Genomic DNA, 21,315 nt, shown 5'->3' with positions numbered 1-21,315 from the left:
CAAGTGTCGGTTAAGATTGTTTAGCTTTCCTCAATAATTTTATTTTTAGTAAAATTTTTCTTATAAATTATTTAAAATCAGTTTAACAATTTACAATTCTTTGTTAAGGTTTTGCACAGTGTGTTTTTATTAAATTTTTGTTAATCTTGCGCTATCAATATTTATTTTTAGTTTTGAAGTATGCACATCTTAGGGCCTACGGTATGAAAATTGCAAACACGTTCTCGATTTCGTCAGTAATTGAATTCAATATTAGTTTTCTTAAGCAAGTAATTTATGAGCGAGCGTCCACAATAAAAATTGTTTTCACCAGAATCAATGGTGACTTTGGAAATTCAGGGGAACAATTTATTTTCATTTAGAAAACCTGCTCATATTATAACACAGCTCTGATCTTTTGGTTATTTCAAAATGACAATTATCAAGATCCAGCTCTTCTTGTAGCTGGTTATTGTCTTACTGATAGAAATAAAATGCAAAGAACTAAGGTAACCAATTCTATCTGATCTGGCAGAAGGCATTCTTGTAGGGAACCTATTGGGATTACCAAATACTAAGTTTACAGGTATGTAGATGGATTAATTAAAGTTCTATGTTACTATGCGTGTTGCCCGTGAGTTTAAAAATATATGTATTTAGTTTGTGTTAATCGTAGTAGGTAGGTATGTGTTCCATTTCCACGCTTTATCATTAGCAGTCCACGCATGTATATTTAGGTAGGTAGGTTCCAGAATACGTCCCATTCCGGTTATTGGCTACTGTGTTCTGAGTTGTCTCCGTGCCTCCCCTTGGGTCTGGTCTGGTAATTAGAGTTCCTTTTCCCTTCTAATGCATCTTCAAATCTACGTCAGCATAGTAAATCTACTTGTTTCAACTATTCCTAGTTTTTACTTGGGATTTGAGCACGTTCATAATGTTTATGCTTGGTTAGCTCAATCCTAGTCACACACTCAAATTCCACACTGAAGATATTGCAAATCTCTCGCTCGTTCAAACATGATCCATTGGGTATCTATATCTTTATCTTTATCGTTCGTAAATGTTTACAAAAATAATTTTAAGTTTCATAACTCTGTCCGTTTTACTGTCAAACACCAGTTACTTCATTTGTGTATATTTCATAGTTAGCGTAAGCTAAAGTTTTGCTCAACTGTATCTGCGAAGTAACCTTGTTTTGAAACTAGTTATAAGGGGGCTGGAGTAATACAACAAGATGTAAGATCTCATAGAGAAGGCTATAGAAAATCTGTTGTTTTATAACCTGCTTTAAAGCACTTTTCAGCACCGTTTCCAAATCATACAGTTCATACAGAGCTCATTGCCGGTTCCAAAACACTTTCGAAATACTCCTAAACTTTATTTATAATGATGAATGATGCAAGTTTACTGACAGTTCCAGCTGAGACAAACTTTACTGCATTACTTTTCGATCTGACTCTGCGGCTATACAGAAATTAATTGCTTTAAACTCTTTAATAACTAAGACTAAAATTGAACTAAACTAATCAAGCGCTTAAGTACTGCTTGCAACATATACTCGCAATGTGATTTCCAGTTAGCACATTTTGTCTAAATTACAAATAAAGAAATAAACGTTAGTTGTACGCTTAACATGAACTTTGGCTACGCTGTGTTAATTATTACACAATTCACAATTATCTTGCTTGCTATTTTGGAACACATCAGCTGAAATCACTAAATTATTTTTTGGATATATATGTTTGTGGTACATAATAACAATTGATCGGAACTAAACACAAAACTGGAAGTTAAAAATCTTAAAAAGCGACTTAAACGATCAAGAGAAATTAATTAAGTTATTCATATCTGGTGTTATATACAATTTTTGCTACTCCCTTATCTTAACATTTGTCCGATTCATGTGTTAATATAGTTATAAAGCTTTTTGGTCTAAACCTTATTTTGAAACTATTTTGCAACGTTTTTTCAACTTTTGGCTTACAAACTAGGTCATTTAAATGTGAAGTTAGGAGTTAGTTAGTAGAACATCTCATACGGGAATAGGCGCAGCCGCAAACTTTTTGGATTGTTTGATGGTGGTGCTGACACCGATGGCTCATCATCCTCCAGATCCTCTACGTCGCCATCCGTGCTTGATACTCAAATGATGCTTTCGTCGTTGTTGCGGGTCAGCCGAATGCTTGTCGTGGTGGTAGTGGCGGTGTTTGCTTCTGACCCGGATCCTGGACTAGATCCCGGTCTTCTGCCCGTGGCCGGTGTTGTAAAAGTGGTGACCACAATGTTCTCGTCATCGTAGGAATCGAAGTCCTCGTCCTCATCATCATCGTTCTCATCGGAGTCGGTTTCGGAGTCCTCGTAGTCCAACAGTGCCTTGGTCACCTGGTTCTTCCGGCCCGCCTGGGTCACGCCTGTACCGCCCACCGCCCCGGCGTTCATGCGCCGGATCTGGGCACGAGGCGTGTTGGATGGGCGTGGCAGGAGCGGTTCCCTACCGCTCATTCGCATCAAAAGCTCGCTGTTCGCTCCGCCGGCTGCGGACAACGGTGCTCCGTCCCATTCATCGGAGTCCGCCGGCTCGCACAAGGACTTGGAGTGTCCATGCTGGTACGACGACTCCTCTGGTATTGTGTCTCTGTTGGTGGTGGTGTCGTGAGGAGTGTGCGGTGGTTGTAGGTGGTTGGTGGTTGGTTATCGATGGTGGGATGATGTGAAGAGAAGGCGTAGAAAGTTAATGTCAAAGTTGTGATCAATTTTGGCAAATGATTTCGTTTGGATATTCGTATGGTTTAATGTTAGCATGAGAGACTACAGCTAAATTAGCTATTTATATTTATATAAAAAACTTTGTAAAAAAAGTTAGCATTAAATATAATAATATAAATTAAATATATTTTGGGCACTACATCAAAGCAAATTAAAATGGAACAGGAAGATGGTAGAGAGGGTTATAAGGAAGACATGTTTAAGGCACAGTATAACAGTTCTACTTTACATTCAAATTTTTGCACTACTGTTCTTAATAAATACAATACAATTTCTTTGAGTCCGCCGTTTGGATTTTTGTTGCAAATTAAGATTACGTAAAAAATTGGGATTAGCACACAGAAGAGTATGGGTGTTAATTGGGCTCGATTGTTAGTTGTGCTGAGCCCAGGCACTGTGTTATATGTATAACACTTTGGAAGGATACTTTGTCTAATACTTACACATAGTTCGTGTGATTAAAGCCGTTTAAAGATACACTTTAGGCATAGAAATTGTGTCTAGGGAAATTTATCACAGGTGCTCTCAATTGTATAACAGTTTGGTGTCAGTGTGTGCGTGTAGAAATATGGTGTGTGTTTGTGCATTTAGTGTACAGTTTAGCTAGTTAATTGCTCTGACTCTGTGCTCGTTTCGGATTTGATTAATCAGATTCAATTGAGACGCCGCTAAAAAATATAATTTTTCATCAAATTGTTTACCAATGTAGTTGGTTTATAAACCGTTATTAGTTAGGATTTAGTTTGAATTTTGTTTCGGGTTTTTTTGGGTTCGAAATATTCACAAACAAAAAACACACCACAAAGGTATTATCTTCCATTAATTGTTAACCTTTTTTTTAGAAATTGCTTTGCATAGTCTTGGGTATTGTGTTATATAATAAGATTGGAAAAGGCGGGGTGCTAATTAGGGACATATTGCATACATAACGGTTATATAAATAATACGAACAAGCATATAAAAGACATAAAAACGGAGTGCAATCACAAAAATCAATGGAAAAAAAAGAAATAATTAGGTCGTACTACAGTCGTATACTTGTTTTATTACTGTACTAGGACTGTTATACAAAAAATGGGCACTAGTCCATAAAACTGCAAACGTAATGTAACAACTCCAGTAACCCAGCATACTTTCTCCAATGCAAAATACGATTGCCTGCCACTGAGTCAAGCGGTCACACATCACCAATTAACAACATCCTAATTTCGGAGTAATTTATGTACAGTTGGGAAAAGGTCGAAAGTTGTTGGAGATCAGAGATCTGTTTTGAGTCAGTGCAAGAAATAAAGTTTGAAGCCAATGCAAGATTATTATCATCGAAATCGATTCAAGTACAGGAAATCAATTTCAGCTTAGATGAAAAGACATAGGGCTAGCAAAGTTTATCCTACGGGCTAAAGACTGTTACTCTACAATGATATGCACTGATCTGTGGCTCTATGTACAGTACTCATATATCGTGTATATATATAGTTAGTGTTGTTGGAATCGAGAGTTATCATATGCAAGCATACGCGGTATTTGGGAATTGTCTTTGTTTTTACAGAGTATCGAAATTCGTTAGTGGCCGGTTTGGTTGCTCAAGACATTGTGGTATCGTTTCAGTTTTAGATCTTTACTTCGCATGGTACGTATATGTGGCGCTGTCCTCCGATTTCGGGGAGCTTGGCGTTGAGTTTGTGGCGCTTGCTGATGTTGTATCTGTTGAATTGTTGGTGTTGTTGTTCTTGGTGGTTGATGTGCTTGTTGGTTTTACTGTAGTTGTTGTTGTTGTTGAAGTAGTAGGAGGTGGAGGAGAAGGGCTTGGAATCATGGCTGACCCTAGTAAGTTAGTTGCTCCCGGACTAAATTGCAAAATTCTACTGGGCCTTCGTCCAGTTGCAATGAGTCTGTAAAATAATCATCACAATAAAAGACACAGACGCGGCTCAACCACACAATATCCACATACACTGAATAGGGGTTTTTGAAGTATAGAACTGCAATGTGAGCAACGCTTTTTACTTTGCGACAAAGGGTGAAACATAAGACAGGAATTGGATAAGTTGGCGGGAAGAGTAAGCGGGAAGATTATGTAAGAAGCTGGGAAAATGCTCTTCAAATCTTTTTCTAATGAAAAACTAAGAAAGGTTTGCCCGGCAGGCAGGTTTTGACGTGAAAGCTGTAGGTCTAGATCACATGCCATCGTTGGCTAAGGACCAGTTTAGGATCATTATTTAAATTCAATGAAAATGACAGTATAGGAATCGAATCAATGAAAATTTGTACTACTTTTAAACAAATAAGAGCGGGAAAGTACGAAAGCAAATAAAATATATATAGCTAAGCTACTGAATACATTTTTAAATTTGAAGGTAAGTCAATGACAAATCATAGTGTTATACATATTAGTAAGCTATTAGTGTACAGGCGTAAAATGAAGAAAATACAACTGAAATGGGTCTTATACTAGCACTTTGAGAGAATTCACAGGATACCGCCTACATCCGTCTCAGTGTTTATATCAATTTATATTTGTTCGCGATTTGCCATTAGAATTTATATTTCTGAAATTCTAACAAAATGTGACATTTAAATTGATATTTTAGAATGTTTCCCAAGACAAATTTAATTCAGAGTTACGTTTCAAAATATTACTCCTTTAAATTTCAGGATATTAATATAAGGCTAAATCAAAGACACTAGACACTGGAGCCACCTCTGGAGCCACGCCGAAAAAATCGTGTGCTAAAAAATCGTATGGCGTTACGCATCTTGTTATTCTAGTGCCTTTGGCTAAGTATGTAAAGTATGGCTAAAGTATGTATATGACCCATTTCAGTCTGATTGAAAACACAAACAACTAGATAATTTTTGCACAAAACCATGAAGATTGAAGTAATGTGCGCAGACTTTTGGTGTCTGACGAAGTGGACATGGAACTTACCCGCTTAGCTCCAGCATGGAGCCCCTGCGAACGTTACGCCGGTGACTGGCCGTAACCGGAAATGGGCCGGAGTGACCGTCCGGACCTAGCTGATGGGCTCCGGCGCCCAGCGAGCTGGAGGAGATCGACTGGGAGCGCTTGTCTAGCCGCGGATTGTGCATGGACGTCGATGGAGCGTTGGAAGGTTGGCTGGACATGGGCACCACCATCGTGTCGGAGCCACTGGCTGCCGAGTCCATGGCTCCTGTGCTGCCGATGCCAACGCTCCCGGCCTTCGAGCTGGAACTCTCACGGCGGAAGAGACCTATGACGGACTTGGGCTGTTTAGGCTTGTTTATACCACCTTTTTTGCGGGATCGTTGTACGCGTTTTCGGTGGTTTTTACAGGGAGTTCGTGTGGTGTATCGTGTGGCACGTTGTGGGTGGGTGGTGGGTGTAGAAGTGGGCAACAGTTATCGGGGGAAACCAATGCGGGGAAAAGAGAGAAAGAAAAAGGAATATTTTAGGAAACTCCCAACGAAATGAACATCAAATCAGTAAAGACACATAAAAACTGGGTGCAATTTTTCCATCGGATATAAGTAAGCATTTATATCAAGTGATATATGTGGTCAAAATACAAACATGTAAGCTATTTACATTAAGACAATCAAAAGCCACATTGATATATACCAATTTTATTGGGCTTACACAGAAAACAAACTTTGTTGTTTAAATATAATTTTGACGCGTCTGAATTTACAAGATTTAACTAATTTAAATTCGTCATTTAACATGGTACTTAAACATTTTCCAAAGCCAACTAGCTCCGCTTTTTTTCTGTGTACCCAGCCAGTGGTTTTTGCCAATTCACAAAGAGTAATAAACTGAGGACATAAATATTGAATACAAAAAGAAGAATCTTAGAAGAGCCCTCTCATAACTATTTCGAAGTTCTTGTGTGAATGTCAACTTTTTCCCACCGAGTTATTGTCACAAAAATATTGGTTTATGTGGGTATGCATACATTACCTAGGAATGTTGCACTGGGGGAATTGTAGGCCAAGTACTCCTTGTTGGAGGCCCAAGCGGGAAACTCGTTCTGCTGCACTGCATCCGTGCATTCGTCACCCTGTCTTTTCCACGGCAACTGGGATTCCGTGGCGGTGGGCGTGGCCACACGCCTTTCTCCGTCGGATTCGCGGGACAGATTTCGATCCTCCTCGGGAATGGGATGTTCGGCCACTAGATCAAACACAAATTTCGGGAAATATGAATGCATGGAAATGTTTGTATTTTAGGGAAAAATAAAACTATTGGCTTTGCATTGCATGCAGCATACAGTTTCAACTGCTGTTTTGGTTTTTAGCTGTCGATTGCTTTGTGGTTGGCCAATTCAGAGTATATTGTCAACATATTTTAAACTCAAGCGTAACTAATGAGACAAGGAATACGTCAAAGGGCAAAAGACAAACAAGGTGCACTTAACTGAAGACAAATCAGGCTTCACAAAACGAAATTAAAATCATTACTTTTCCTTGGCGACAGATTGATTTATATAACATGGGTCGACATAAGAAGGGCCACTGAAGCTGATGGTAAATATTTTGCGATTTTGCAGTGAGCTTTTAGAACAATGTGTTGCCGAAAAGGTGATATTTCAATATAGAGTTGAATGCTCCGAGGACCATTTCTTGAAAAACATCCACCAGTATGTCATAAGTCAAAACACACAATAAATTCGATTTAAGGGGTCAAAATATAAAATACAAAACAGAAATTTGGTCATGCACAAAAATGCCATGCTCTGTTTCGACGCTTCTTCTGGTTCAGAAATTTGTAGTAACAAAGATGTTACTTAATGTGGCTTTTCAAATTGTTTTAGGTAAGTCAAAGAAGCTAAATGCAGGTTATTTCGAGCTTTGGCAATAACAACTTCCAACTGCATTCAAGGACTGGAACTATCTACCAATCAATGGCAATGGCCGTCTACGAGTAAATTTACGTTAACGACGCACAAATAAAATGTAATGATTACTAATTGTATGGTCAGCTACGTCTAGGCAACACTAAGCACGTCTAATAAGTTGGGAATGGAAATCAAGGAATTAGAATTCATCGCGTTGGGAAAATAATTATAATAAATGATTAACTGAAATCGAATAAGTGACAGAAAAGTCGACAGAATCGCGCGGAGCTGAATAAGTTAGATTGAACCAAGTTTAAGACACTTCTAAGAACACGCAATGCTTTGAAATGTATGGGTGAGTAGGTGAGATTTTCGTGGACTCTGGAGATAAGTTACATTTAAGTTTAGATTCAAAGTCATGTTAAGGCGACAGGCTTTGCTTGATAATGACCCCTTTTCAAAGTATCTCTTTACCGGGTAAAGCCCACAAATACTTATTAATGATTTGACTTTTGAAGGTAGTAAGCTATAAATGTTGGTAATAAGAAGCAATTTCTTTTGAAGCCTTAAAAATGTATTGAACGTCGGAAAAATATCGAAGATGTTAATACCATGAATCTAAGCACGCAAATGATCGAGAAGTGAGCTATATTATATATCATTCAAAACGATTGTTGCAGATGTCGTGGCTGTTTTGATCTGTTTGTGGGTGGAATGGTTGCTCTGAATATGATGTCTTTACCAATGCTCTGGTATGAACGATCCCGCCGCCACGGCAATATCAATTCGGCGGCCGTGGGCCCAATGGCCTGTTCCGGAGACTCTATATCTGTGTCCGGATTGTCGTCGGCCTTGGGCGCATAGTGCTGGACGACGATACGGGCCTTGGAGGCATCGAAACCCGGCAGGTTTTGGATGTGGGCTATCAGGGAATTGTTATTGGCACGATCCGAGTCAGCTAATCGTAATTTTTTGTAATCATTTTATGTGTTTATATATTTTTTTTTGCGCCCAGCAACATTTGTTTCGATTTGTGTGTTGGTTTTTTTGAAGTGATTGGTTTTCGAAATAATTGGAAAGGCATAAAACAAGAAAAATATGTAGAAAGTTCGTTGTTATAGCTTTTATTAGGTTCTCCTTAAGGGGTAAGATAAAAACAAATGCAAGAATACAATAAAAACTAAATCAATAAACAGAAAGTGGACAGGACTAGCAAAGCTCTTCCCAGAAAAATATTATTTGGCCTCAAATCTGTGTTATTCAATTCGTTTGATAATACCTTCTACAGAAACCGTGTTACGCTACTCAGCTAGTCGATTTATGTACACATTCTCGTACAATCTTTGAAGATTTCGTTCTTTACAGGCAAAAAAAGATTTGATTATTCGATTAAGTGATGGCATTTTTGTGTGAACAAAACAAACAAGGTGGGCGGCAAACAGGATATACGGATGTATGGAAATATTCAGACATTGCCATACGACTGCTGACAATGTAGAGAAAAGAGGCTCACACAGAGCAGGAGAAACAAGGATATACATATGAACGTTTACAGAGAAGGGGGCAGATAACCATAACCATCTAGGGGCTGCCTATGCTCTATGTAGACAACCTCCTTACTCAAAAGTTAGTTGAAAGAAAAAAAAATGGGTTTACAAATAGAAAAGGGTTACGGGCGTAATGAGAACACTTACGTGATGATTTGGCGGTGAAGGTCAGGCCATCATCCCAATCGTCGCTCGGGCCAACAACATTGATCTCGTTGGGATTCTGTTGGCACTCCTCGGCTGTTTCATTAAGCACATTGTTAATATAGTCTTTGTATGGTTCGGAATGAGTAAACAAAATATCGGGCAAGTCAGGATAATTATGAGTGTGTGTTGCAGGTTGGGTTATTGATTTCGATTAGTGCACAAATTTCGAGTTTGGTTTTTGGCCAAATGTGTGTGGTTTTTTGGCATCAGTTGGAAGGAAGCGCGATGCAGGGGAGAAAGAGAAGGATTCGGATGAAATTAAATTAGTTACCAAATTAATACCAATTTTTTTTTAATTTTTTCCTTTTGAAATCGATTTTGATAGTAGGTTTAAAGGAGCTCATAAAATTATTAATTACTTGTACACGGAAATGAAATAAGAAGACATGCAGTAACGCAATGACATGGTTTTGCCAAATCACCTAACAAACTCCTTTATGAAGAACATAAATTAATTTAAAAAAATGAAAACTTGCTTTTAGTGGGGTGCTTTACAAGAAAACTAAAAGTATCGTGAATTAGGTTAGTATGACGCATGAAACTTTACTGGGAACTTAAAATGTACTTCAATTTTCACTACAAACTAAGAATCGCACGAAACTAGACAGCGCAGTCGGATCATTGTACAATGAGAAACTTAATGAAAATAATAAGAACTTAATGATCGTTAGCTCTACGAACTGATTCGAGATAAACTTTACGGACATTTTTTCATTCTTTGCTGTTCGATTGTATAAAAATTTGTTGCTGATTTTAGCGTCATTTACCTATTTCTAATCTACGATATTTGTTAAGTGAATTGTGAGTATGTCTTTTTCTGTAAGATTTTCGTGAATGGTTTGAACTCGATTCCGTACCATTGGTGAGCTGCTTAGTGGTGCCGTTCTGTTGAAAGTCATGGAACGAGACATGATTCTGCTTAACGTTCTCCTTGGCCTCCTGTGGATAGGGACGGTATCCATTAAAATAGAATTCTTCGAGTACTAAATAAATGAAGTCGCTCACCTTGTTGCTGGCACCACGTTTGCTGCGTTTGTGATGTTTTCGATCATTAAACATCCGCCTGAAGTTCATTTGCATCTTGTAATTGACCTGCAAGAGAGCAACATTTGGGTTAGCCGTTTTTTCAACAGATATGCAAATGGCAGAAGAGAGTGTCTGGTGTTTTGGTTGGACAGGTACTCACCTGGGTGGACAAATCTCTGTCATCTACTGCGTGTCGGCTATAACTAAGACGACGGTGCTGTAAAAACATCGATGGGGCAAATTAATATCGAAATCATAAATTGGCAGTACAATGACGTAAGTAGACAGAAGTGGCCTTGCAGGTTACTTAGGTTGCCAGATAAGACAGTTACATTTTAATAAATTGAATATATGTTACGATTAATTGCATTTAACTAACGTGAACGTGAACTGAGTAAGTTTTAACGGCTTTCAATAAACATTTGTACACCTTACGAATAGAGATTAATATCTATTAGGTGCTGGGCCTAAATTTTATTCCTTTCAAGTGCTTAGGATGTACGAGACGTTATGGTGAACTCAGCGAATGCTGACAAACAAAATAAATTAGTAATCTATGGAGCTTGAACAATGAGAACTCAGTAAAAGTAAAAGATATAAAAAAAAATTAAAGTAATCTTGGAAAATTGTAACAAATTTAATGGTTAATAATTTCAATTATTATATGGCTAAGATTTCCATTATTATTTACCATTATGCAGAAATTTGTTACAATTTTTCGAGATTACTTTCATGATATAAGATTTAAATGATATATTCACGATTATAAACCAATTTGACTTATTTATTTAATAACCATAAATTAAGATTTAATCTCATAAATAAAATTAAAATTTGAGAATTTATTAATAAACATTCACATTCTGCATAGACACAAATATTAGTAATCTTGATAATTGAAAAATTTATTAATTAGATCTAAATAAAACCAAGCAAGTCCTTTGACATTATTGATAATAGTTGTCATAAAATGTAGGCCAAATAATTATTAGCACTAGAAACTGATTAGTTAACTTTTACAATTTGTCAAGTACAGCATACAGTAAAAAAAAACTACATATATTTTATTGTATCGTTTATGTTTATCGTTTTTTATACAATATAAAAAAAATTGTTTTCCGAAGAACGGAAAGATATTTAAATTGAATTATTATTATTAAATAATTATATCCTAAAACTGTCCAATGTTTAAATAAATTTTTAAAACGCCGTAGCTCATTATTACTTTTACTTAAAGTTGCAAAGCATTTGAGGTCTTTCAGTTTCAATAGCTTAGCATAATTTAATATAAAATAACACCAATACAGACACACAACGTGTAACATTTAAACGAACAAGTTTTATTAGTTAATTCGAAAGGAGTTTATGTAAATTAACCAGGAAACAGACCAAATTAATTTAAACAAAAAACCAATGAACCAATTTATTCGTACCATTTGTATTGAGGCCTGTATCGCAATATTGAAATTTTTATTTTTGATTGGTTAAGCACACGAAAATTTGAAGCAGTTTTGAATTATTTAAACACGTTGTCGAGTAGTTGATGTTGAGTATCGAAACAACGGGAAAGAAATTAAATAAACGATTAATCACAAGTATATCTATATAGAAATATGTCTATAGTTATCAAATATGTGTACGAGTATAGGCAGCCAAAAATATTTATATTTAGAGCCAGAAGCGAAGAGTGTGAGAAACTAAATGCCCATAGTACAAAACGAAAAGAAATATCGATTGTGAAGTTACAGTATAACATTGCATAAACACTCTTTAGTGACTACTATAGAGCGAAGAGGTGGAGATATAGATCAGCAGATATAGAGTATCAATTTAAAGAAATAACTTTTGGGCTGTGATAATCTTGGGGGCTTAAAGGTAAATCTGATTGCTATAGATTATCCAACCAAGAGTTTATTGTTACAAAACGTGAATTGCAAATGAAGTGATAAATATACGCCCAACACATACCCTTCTGTAAGGCTTCAGTTCTTCGGCCAAAAGATGATGGATCCTGGCATCGGTCAGATCCTTCTTGGATGGATTATAATCCAGCTCAGCCATGTCCAGATTACGGGAACAGGTATTGTCTAGATTTGTCAGACTGGGACTGAAGAATAGTTTACACAAGTATCAGTACAAGTTTATCAAAGATCCGAGAGTGAGAGAGAGAAAGAGACAGTTAAGAATAGATTTTAGATTTAAGTAAAAACTAAAGAAGTGGTTAAACGAATTTTAGATATACGAAGACATTGATGTAGGCTCAATGATTTAAAAAGAGGCGTTTCACAAAAATAAATTATATTACGAGTTTACCCAGAAACGACAAACTACTAAATATTTTTAAAGCTTCCCTATTTAAGAAGCTTCAAAACACTTGTGTGACACCACTGGTTGCTTTATGTTCAGTTTGTTAGCTGTCAATTTGGTTAAACAAAAGTTTTGTGCAATTCATGCTCAAGTCGGAGTATATTAACTACATCAATTTCGAATTTATTCGTACTCATGCAATATACGATCGTTTTGGTGTGAGTACAGGCAAGAAATCATTCAATCCAAAATTCGTTTACCAGGTGGTGTATATGGTTGGCGGTGCCCACCTGCCGCCAATATAGTTATTGGTATAATTCCGGAAAAGGGCGCTCATCGACTCGGTTCCCGTCATCTGGCCAATAGTGGATGGATTTCGCCTCATAACTTCCATAGCATCGCGCATTGTCAGTTTGGAGTACGTCTCGATGATCTTCGGCTCAGCTCCCTATGTTAGGTTGGAAATCAACAAAAATAAATCGGTACAAGATCGACTTGACTTTTATTCATGTTCTTATTACTAAATCTTATCATTCATGTTTCTTAAAGGGTTCATTCTGGAAGATATACTTGAGTTACGACGTTGCCTACGGCTCTTTTCATCTGCATTTGATGCACTCGGCCTTCTAATCTGGTTCAATGCTCGCTCATAGCTTTGCATGGGAATGTGGTCCAATAAATGCAATTCATTAATTTCCTAATGGCAGTTAGGGGGTATAGATTTAGATTTAGAGATTTCATATTCTGGAAGACCTAACCGTTCTAACCCCATCTAAAAACTTAGATGTAAAAATACCTTAAGATCTCTGATCAGCAGCGGGCGAATGAAGCGATTGTCGAAACGCTTAAACTTATCACGCACGTTGTAGTTGCCCGTCTTGCCCACTATATCCTCAATTCCAGCCATCAAGTGATCCATGAACTGTAATATATTATACTTTGGTAACCAATCCATGTGCCTTAGTACTGTGTAAATAACTGACCCGTTCATGAATGCGCTCGTTCATGGTTGGCTTGCGCTTATTAGCGCGCTTCACATTAAGGATTTTCACCAGCGGCTTTATAGTGATTCCTTGCAGGAAGACAGTAAAGTAAATCACAGCTATCGTGGTGGTAACAAACATGTTCTTCTGCTTCACCACATTCTCGTCCACCAACAGCACCAGGGCAAAGGCCACAGCACCACGCAATCCTCCGTAGGACATCACAAACTGATCCACCCGGGACAATTTGTGCAGACGGAAGCGATTGGCAAGGGCCGATAGCAAAATGACGCCTGAACGAAAATTAAATAGAATTCAATATAAACTTCGTTTTTGTACATTGTAAAATACGTACCAATGACACGAAACACTGAACAGAAGGCAATGGTCAGCACCACAAACCACGTATTCCATACGTGCATGTTGTTCACAGTGGCCACGCCTAGGAACATAAATATAATGGTCTCCGCCGAGCTGGACAACATCTTTAAGGCATATTTGACAGTCGTATGCGACTTTTGTGAAATATTTGATTCCACATAGTTTTTCATTGTGATACCACAGAAAGTGATGCTGTTGAATAAGTTGTGTTACCCAAATGGTAGAGGGTTGGTCAATTTTATTTTACAAAACTCACGCTAAAATGCCGCTCATATGGAATATTTCCGCATTGAGATAGGCCAAGTACGCCATCACAAATATGAAAATGGGTTCTATGACACGCACGTGATCGGTGAATCGGGTCACCAAGCCCGTGAGAAAGCCCCAGATGATGCCTGAAACATGTAAATTGAAAAATATTAACAAAGACTCTAAATATTTAGGCAAAGTGTAATTAATTTTGCGAATCCGAGTCGAAGTCGTGCACTCACCTATGGCAGTGCCACCCAGTGCAACCACGAAGAAGGAACCCACACCGCTGGCGATGTCCTGGGCGATGATTTTGTCTAAGCCAATCTCATTGTAGGACTCCATCATGTGGTACATCACAACCTGGGGGACAGAAGGAAGACTCAAATTCACTTAACCATGTAGACTTGTTGACTTAATTGCTCCAACCACCCGCTCACAATCGCAATCAATAAACCCATCTTACCGTGACGGCATCGTTCAGCAAGGACTCGCCAAAGACGACAATGTATAGGATCTCGTTCACGTGTATCTCCTCGAAAACGGCCAATACGGCCACCGGATCCACCGCGGATATCAGTGAGGCAAAGAGAAACACGTCCATTAGACCCGGAGTCTCGCTTTCCCCGTAAATTCCCATCTTTCCGCAGGCGTACAAGGAGCCACCTTCGAGGGAGAAAAATAGTAGAGGGTATTATAAATAAAATCAGAGGAGGCAGCGGGAATGCCATCCATTTCCAGCCATCAATTTGCCGAAGCCGTTCTCAGACTTAATTAGATACTGGCATTGACATTGCTGCAGCTTGTTGTTTTCGAAATGCATCTCCAAGTCACTTAAGTCAATTGATAAGCGTGTTCTTCCAAGAGTAATTGAATTTGCAACGACGCAAATTGAATGTTTGCAATAATATTGCTTCAATAGGCACCATTTGTGGCGCCAGTAAATGATGTAAGCTGCAAAAGCCTTCCAACGATTTTATTTGTGTCTTGGAATATTTCTCGTCAATTATTTGCTTACATTTGCTTAAAATTCAAATTAGAAAAGAGTTGTTGGTAGATAGCCTCTAAATAAACAGAAATAATTACGATTTATTTTTCGGAACATCGTTATATATAAAGGGAAACCAATGACCTCCTGAGCAACTTTCTGTTTTATCTAAGGCTTACATAAAAGTTATTCGTTAAATGAACCTCAAATGAACAATTGAAGCGGAATTTACAATTTTCCAAATGAATCGCGAGAGATAAGTTAACAGCGCTGTTCACTCTGTGTTATACGAGTGTGTATATATGGTAATCCAATTTGTTAAGCATAAGTAATTGGCAAGTCTGGATGTTTTGGGGGTAACTATGGCAACTCGAGCGTGTTTCCCGTGGCCCGTTTGCGGTTTTGGTCATTCATCTAACTGACTTCCACCCACCCGACGTCAGCATCCACATCAATCGCATGTTTCGCTACAGACTGTGTAAATCTGGTGAAAGCGGGAATAGAGCTAGGGCGGGGCGGCACGCCCATCGCATGTCGCCTAATTTATTGAGAAAACAATATACGCCCACTTAAACAATGACTTTGTTTTCCGGGGCTACAAAAAGGCGGACTCTTTCAATTGTATCTTTCGGATGATTCAGCTTCTGTTTACTCGTCTGTATCAGGTGTCTAATTGCTGGCGTTGCTGACACCTTTGTAATTGTCAACCATTTGGCAACCACTTTTCACCAGGTTTGAATTGTTAGATTGGGGGTACTTCAAATGATATTACATATTGTGCTTCTATTGTCAGTAGTTCGCTGTACGAATAACACATGTGAACAAGTGTGTCAATACTTGAAAGCACAAATGGTGACATTAAAAAACTGGGAGCCTGAAAAAATTTGTATTCAAGCTTGCCACAGAGTTTAGGATACAATTTCTTTAAAATGAATGCTAAAATACTTAAAAAATCTGTGGCAAACAGCCCTAAATAGAAGAAAATTTAATACATTTTTTTCAGAATGTATGAACGGAATCTTGTTTTCTTCATTAGGAGAAATAATCTTCATTTAAGAAACCTTTTTTGACTTTGAAAAAACTACATTAAAATAAAGAATAGAATGGTTTAATTAAACCTCGTCTTTTTCAATAGGCCAACCCCTCTTTATAAATACTGGTGACTATACTGGAGACTATGTATAACCCTTGTTGGCCGTTAATAAATTTAGTTTAGTTTACTCATGTTCCTGCTCCCTGACAAAGCAGACAAATTAGATGACCTCCTACAATCGACAATTCAAAACGACATCTCCATCGACCATTTTTTAGTTGACTGACTTATTCCACCACCTCTGTTTACTTGGTCATCAACTCAACGACAGCACAATTCACCCCATGACTAGCACCGAATCCATCTCGGGTTACCGCACTCACCGATGGTAGCTATGTTGAAGATGGTTCCGACCACCGCCATCAGCAGGATGGTGCCCAGGTTGTCGAAGAACAACCTGTTGGGCATAAAGTAGCCTGCGTCCAGGATAATCGGTGGCAGCATGTAGAAGAAGAAGGTATTGGGAGTAAGCGGGGAGACGGCGACATCGGTGCAGAAATAGAGCACCACGCCTATGACCACGCCCACGACAATCAGCAGGCACGATTCCGGAAATATTAGGTGCAGTTTGGGCGTCATATGGAAACCTGAAAAAAATTTCAAAATATATAAACCGTTTTGCTAGGTAAGCACGATAATTTCTACAACGCAATGGCTAAAATGGCGTGGGTGGTGTAACAGAAAATAAACATAATCCATTAATTTACTAAACGCCTAGCATACAAATTAAAAATTAACCTTTCGCGATAGAAATACTCACAAAGCTGCATGCATTTTCTGGGGTCCCTTTTAAAGGGTCCTTTCGAACCTTTTTAATCTGTTTCAACCTCTTTTGTATTTCCCTCATCACCCCACGGGTTCAAGGGTACTGGTTTAATTATACTTCGTAAACAAATCAACAATTTGTGGGTAAGTATTCGTAAAAATTTGAAAACACAATTTGGCTTTCGGTGTTTGGAATTTAAGTAACAAACTAATAGAGGACCTTAGGACGTGAGGCGGAAAAACTTCATACTTTCCGATACTACTGTATACTTCAAATCAATAATACTACGGGTGCACATATTTTCAATTTGTTAAACTTTTGTCATGCCTTTAAAGGTTATCGGACCGCAAGAAAGTTTCGAAGAAGTTCTAGTTCTTATCTGGCTGTAAACACTCCAGTCATTTCCTCGATGAGTGCGCCAAGCCTCTCATTTTACAAACGACCTTTCCTTTAGTTTGCTCTTGGCCAACTGGCATTTCCAGTGTTCTTCCGCCTTCATTTTCCTGGGCCCTTATCCAATTGCAGCAAATAAGTGCGAGCATTCGCCCACTTAAAAATAGAAAGGAAATCGGAACCAAGGACCCGAAAAAGCACGGCGAGCGTCCTTGATGGAGGAAAATGGATTTTCTCTCGCCTGCAGTCAAGGGTATGGACAGGGCCACCGATAAACCTGTCTGGGGCAATGTAAAATTGCCGACTCTGGGGCCAGTAGTAAATAAACCAAAACTGAAAGCCTTGGTAATGAAGTCTCGAGAGGCCTGAAAGCGGCCGAGAATCACGGTGAATGATTAATACATGGCCTTCGGACCAATTGTTGCTCGGGGGCAGGGTCAAGGTCCCGATTTTTGCGGCTTGTTGCACACATCCATCGAGGGGTTATGCAATGTCCTTCGGCCACGACTCGCATCCATCGGCCCACACGGTTACGTCGCCGACTTGACGCAAATCTGCATGATGGCGTCGTCGCAGGAATTACATAAACCATATTGATTTTGCCTGGCAACAGCTGAAGGAAAAACACACACCCACGCCCAGGAGCAGGCACAGAGTTTTCTTTTCACAGGAAACGGACTCGTGGCATGTCTGGCAAAACCGTATTTTCCGCTGATTATGCACTGCTAAGCCTGCTCCTTCGCTAATTAGCCGATTTTAGTGTGTCAAATAATTAAATGTTCAGCTGTAGGACAATCATTTTGAAAAGCCAATAGTTTACTTACCGATTTTAGCTATACTGGCCGACAGGATCCAGATTCCGATGATGAACGGCGTCTTTACCCGAGCGAAGTCCACACTGGAGAGGGGATACCGCTCCATTTTGTGGCCCTCGTCGCCCTTCGCATCCTCGTCGCCGGATTTCAATGGCTCGGCACGTGGCACTCTCACCGATGGCGTTGGATCCAGCCCCACATCCACCGCATCCATGGGCGCCGACTGGCCCAGCTGGTTTTGGGCAGGAAGGAAGAGCGAAATATATCTGGCATTAGCGGTTTCTAATTGGCAAACACGGAGCGGAAAATTGATAAATGCGCGATGCAAGTAATAAATTTCCAATACCCACAAAGGCAAACATAAAATGTTTACATGGCTGTATAAGCTGCGGAATATACTATCCAGATATGCTGGGTTGGGAATATCAGGGGTTCAGTTTACCGTTCGGCAACACGCCATTAAAAATTACAATGATTCTTATGGGTGACGCACTTAAACACGAATATGTCTGGCTTTGTTTTAATTTTACCGACGATTGAGTTGTCAGCGCTTTGAGTTCCAAAACACAAATTCGGTTGAAATGTTGATCTAGGTCAGTGAGGTAAATGCCAGAATGTTGGACATATGTTGGCCATTCAATGAATATTTAATTGCGAATTGGGTTAATCAGTTTTGCCGAGTCAGTAAACCCAGAAAGCAGTACAGGCATTTGTGCGATCAGACATTTAAAACTGATGTCAAATCAGTGCTTATTAATTGCGGTTGCAGTTGGCCCCTTTGGTACAAGTTCAATGATATCTATTTATAAAAGCTACTTGTGTCTGTCTCACAAATAAATTCTGATGGCTATATAAATCTATCTTTTATTTGAACTATGATAAGAAATCATGTGATTGCTTCTTAGATAACCATTTTCAGAGGTTGTCTGACAACTGGCATGATATCAGGAAGTTGTCGCTTTTGATGTACATTTCTACAGCTCATAAATAATAAAAAAAAGTTAAAATTATTACAGCAGTGTAGAGAATTCTCAGAGTGTCACAGAGGCTAATGGCCATTATCAGATACAACTGCAATTTTCCCAAATAAACTTGTCGATGTGGCATCGCTGCAATGCAATTAAAAATATAGTTTACGACCTTTGAGGCACTGTAAATTAAGCTACACACGCTGATCAGCTTTTACATTCCAAAACATCGGTGTTCTGAAGTTTTAAAAACTTTAACTACTCAACAAATTTTATTTTTTACGGCGAGTTATGGGAATTCGTTCGATTTAAAATTTCTTATTAAAAATGATCATAAACGTATACAATTCAATTCAATTGCCAACAATGTCTGCGCTTTTCCGTAATTGCATCTACCTAAAGGTAATGGCTGGCTTAATGGCCGTTCAGTGGGATTGTGGTTCTCGGATTTTGCCGTACTCACATTTAGCTGGGTGACCGCATCCACAATGTCCTGGCTGACCTTTCCCGGAGCCACTCCCACAGCACTCGTGTTGGGCCGCGCCTGGGCAATTCCAAGGATCAGGGCCAGGGCGCAGATGAGCAGCGTCCTTTTGCTGAACATCCCCCGCCAGTCGGAGGATGTGCAGGATGAGTTGCGTTTTGCGGGCTCTGTCTGCGGCTCTATTCTCGTTTTGGTTTCATCTCTCGGTGGTGGAGGGGCTTCTGCATCGATTTGATTTGCACTAGTGTCTGTTATTGCAGAAGCTTTGCTCTTGAAGAGGGATTCCGAGCTGGAGGATTTGATCCTCCAGCAAGCTCTTCGGGCCAAATTCATCTGTTGTTGCAGCGCCGGAGTGGCACTGTCGTAATCCTGCTCCGTGCGGATGCTCATTATGATCTGTTATTCACTGTTCTGATCCTGGCATGCTACAACGTACTTCTACTCAGACAGGTTCCTTTCAGCTGCTATGTTTCTTCACCTGCCAGAAGAGAAAAAAGAAAGGAGTAAGTCAATTTTGTTAAGTTAATCTTGCCTTTTTTGTACTATCACTCTTCAAGTCGACCGACCTGCCACAATAACCAATTGAAACTGGTTAAAACCCACGGATTTCACTTGCCATGAAGCCTTCTGGCCGAAATCCATATATACCCCATTAAATCACGCATTTATATTTATCTTTGAAGCACCCGTCGGTATTGGTTAACTCTCTTTGATTTGTTGGCTCATTCTCTTCGGAGTTGCAAATAAAAATGTGCTAAAATCTAATCCCATTTTCAATTAGCTGTGTGGCACGTGATTTTCTATCAATCCAGACACAGGTGGGCGTGGATTTGGTTAATCAACACTTTAAATCATTCACAATGAGCAAAATTGATGTAATGATTGCGATAAAGAATGCCAAAGGTGAGAATATGATTTACAAGTTAACAAGGATAAACAATGAGTGATAAGTAGTCGACCAGACATGTCTTTAAAACGCATAAAGATAAATTATATTAGTTGGTAAATGATTAAATCTTTGCCTGCAACCTATACCTATAAACCTATATATATATTTCATTCATCAAAATTTTAAAAGCTCCTGGTTATTTCCGATGTTAATTGGAATAAATCCAGTTAAATTCGTTCAGGTGCTCTTCTTTGTGTACTTGTTTAAAGATTTAAAAACAAATTATCAGGCATTCATGCAGACAATATTTGCTTTTCGAACTGGATAGATCCAGTGCTCTTAGCGCCATGCGAAATTAGCGAGTTAATACCAATGGTAAATATGGCAATAAAGCGGGGTGAACAAATATACTCGTAAGTGGAACCGCCAGTTGGCCTGCGATAAGATCTGATTTGCATTATTGGCGAAATTTTAGTAGCAGCAGTAGCGAAAGCTTATCTGTCGAGTGCGGAATGACTAAAGACTCCCAATTGAGCAATTGGTGTGTACATCGGGTGTAATTTTCGAGATGCTGATAAATCTGAGGGCAATGTACGAGTCGGATTCTGTAATTGTCCCAACTTGAGCAATTGCATCCGTTTGTATTCGCTATCTGTT

General features: G+C 38.8%; 1 protein-coding gene across 25 annotated transcripts; it reads right to left on the bottom strand.

Moving 5' to 3' along the window:
- Window positions 1-58: 58 nt before the first annotated feature.
- LOC117150850 (sodium/hydrogen exchanger 3) lies at window positions 59-20,185 on the bottom strand. 25 transcript variants are annotated; one of them, XR_004460793.1, is made up of 22 exons: window positions 19,749-20,185; window positions 18,327-18,549; window positions 16,667-16,930; window positions 14,729-14,928; window positions 14,505-14,625; window positions 14,270-14,408; window positions 13,988-14,205; window positions 13,633-13,925; window positions 13,446-13,571; window positions 12,910-13,097; window positions 12,311-12,449; window positions 11,776-11,790; window positions 10,503-10,559; window positions 10,322-10,408; window positions 10,174-10,255; window positions 9,257-9,379; window positions 8,305-8,520; window positions 6,686-6,898; window positions 5,675-6,017; window positions 4,368-4,637; window positions 3,189-3,413; window positions 2,526-2,614 (listed from the first exon to the last, which is right to left on the bottom strand). XR_004460793.1 is itself a non-coding variant. In XM_033317920.1 (21 exons), exons 1-21 carry the CDS (start codon window positions 20,157-20,159, stop codon window positions 2,122-2,124), a joined length of 4,221 nt encoding a protein of 1,406 aa, XP_033173811.1. In that variant the 5' UTR covers window positions 20,160-20,185; the 3' UTR covers window positions 59-2,121. The 25 variants fall into 25 exon arrangements, 22 of the variants coding, with proteins under 22 accessions (XP_033173811.1, XP_033173817.1, XP_033173814.1 ...); XM_033317920.1 differs by lacking the exon at window positions 3,189-3,413 and having other exon boundaries at window positions 59-2,614; XM_033317926.1 differs by lacking the exon at window positions 3,189-3,413 and having other exon boundaries at window positions 59-2,614; window positions 8,305-8,484.
- Window positions 20,186-21,315: the final 1,130 nt, after the last annotated feature.

Source organism: Drosophila mauritiana, chromosome 2L, assembly GCF_004382145.1.
Source record: "Drosophila mauritiana strain mau12 chromosome 2L, ASM438214v1, whole genome shotgun sequence".
Taxonomy (NCBI): domain Eukaryota; kingdom Metazoa; phylum Arthropoda; class Insecta; order Diptera; family Drosophilidae; genus Drosophila; species Drosophila mauritiana.
The sequence above is the reverse complement of the archived record's forward strand: the minus strand, read 5'-3'. Positions and strand labels throughout refer to the sequence as shown.

What these genes read in the sequence shown, in the direction of transcription:
- LOC117150850 (XM_033317920.1), bottom strand. Translation starts at nt 20,159, where the DNA reads ATGAGCATCCGCACGGAGCAGGATTACGACAGTGCCACTCCGGCGCTG. An exon ending in CACTAAGCAGCTCACCAATG is followed by an intron (nt 9,380 to 10,173) that starts GTACGGAATCGA and finishes AACCATACAAAG; the next exon opens with ACTATATTAACAATGTGCTT. An exon ending in CTTCACCGCCAAATCATCAC is followed by an intron (nt 8,521 to 9,256) that starts GTAAGTGTTCTC and finishes AATTACGATTAG; the next exon opens with CTGACTCGGATCGTGCCAAT.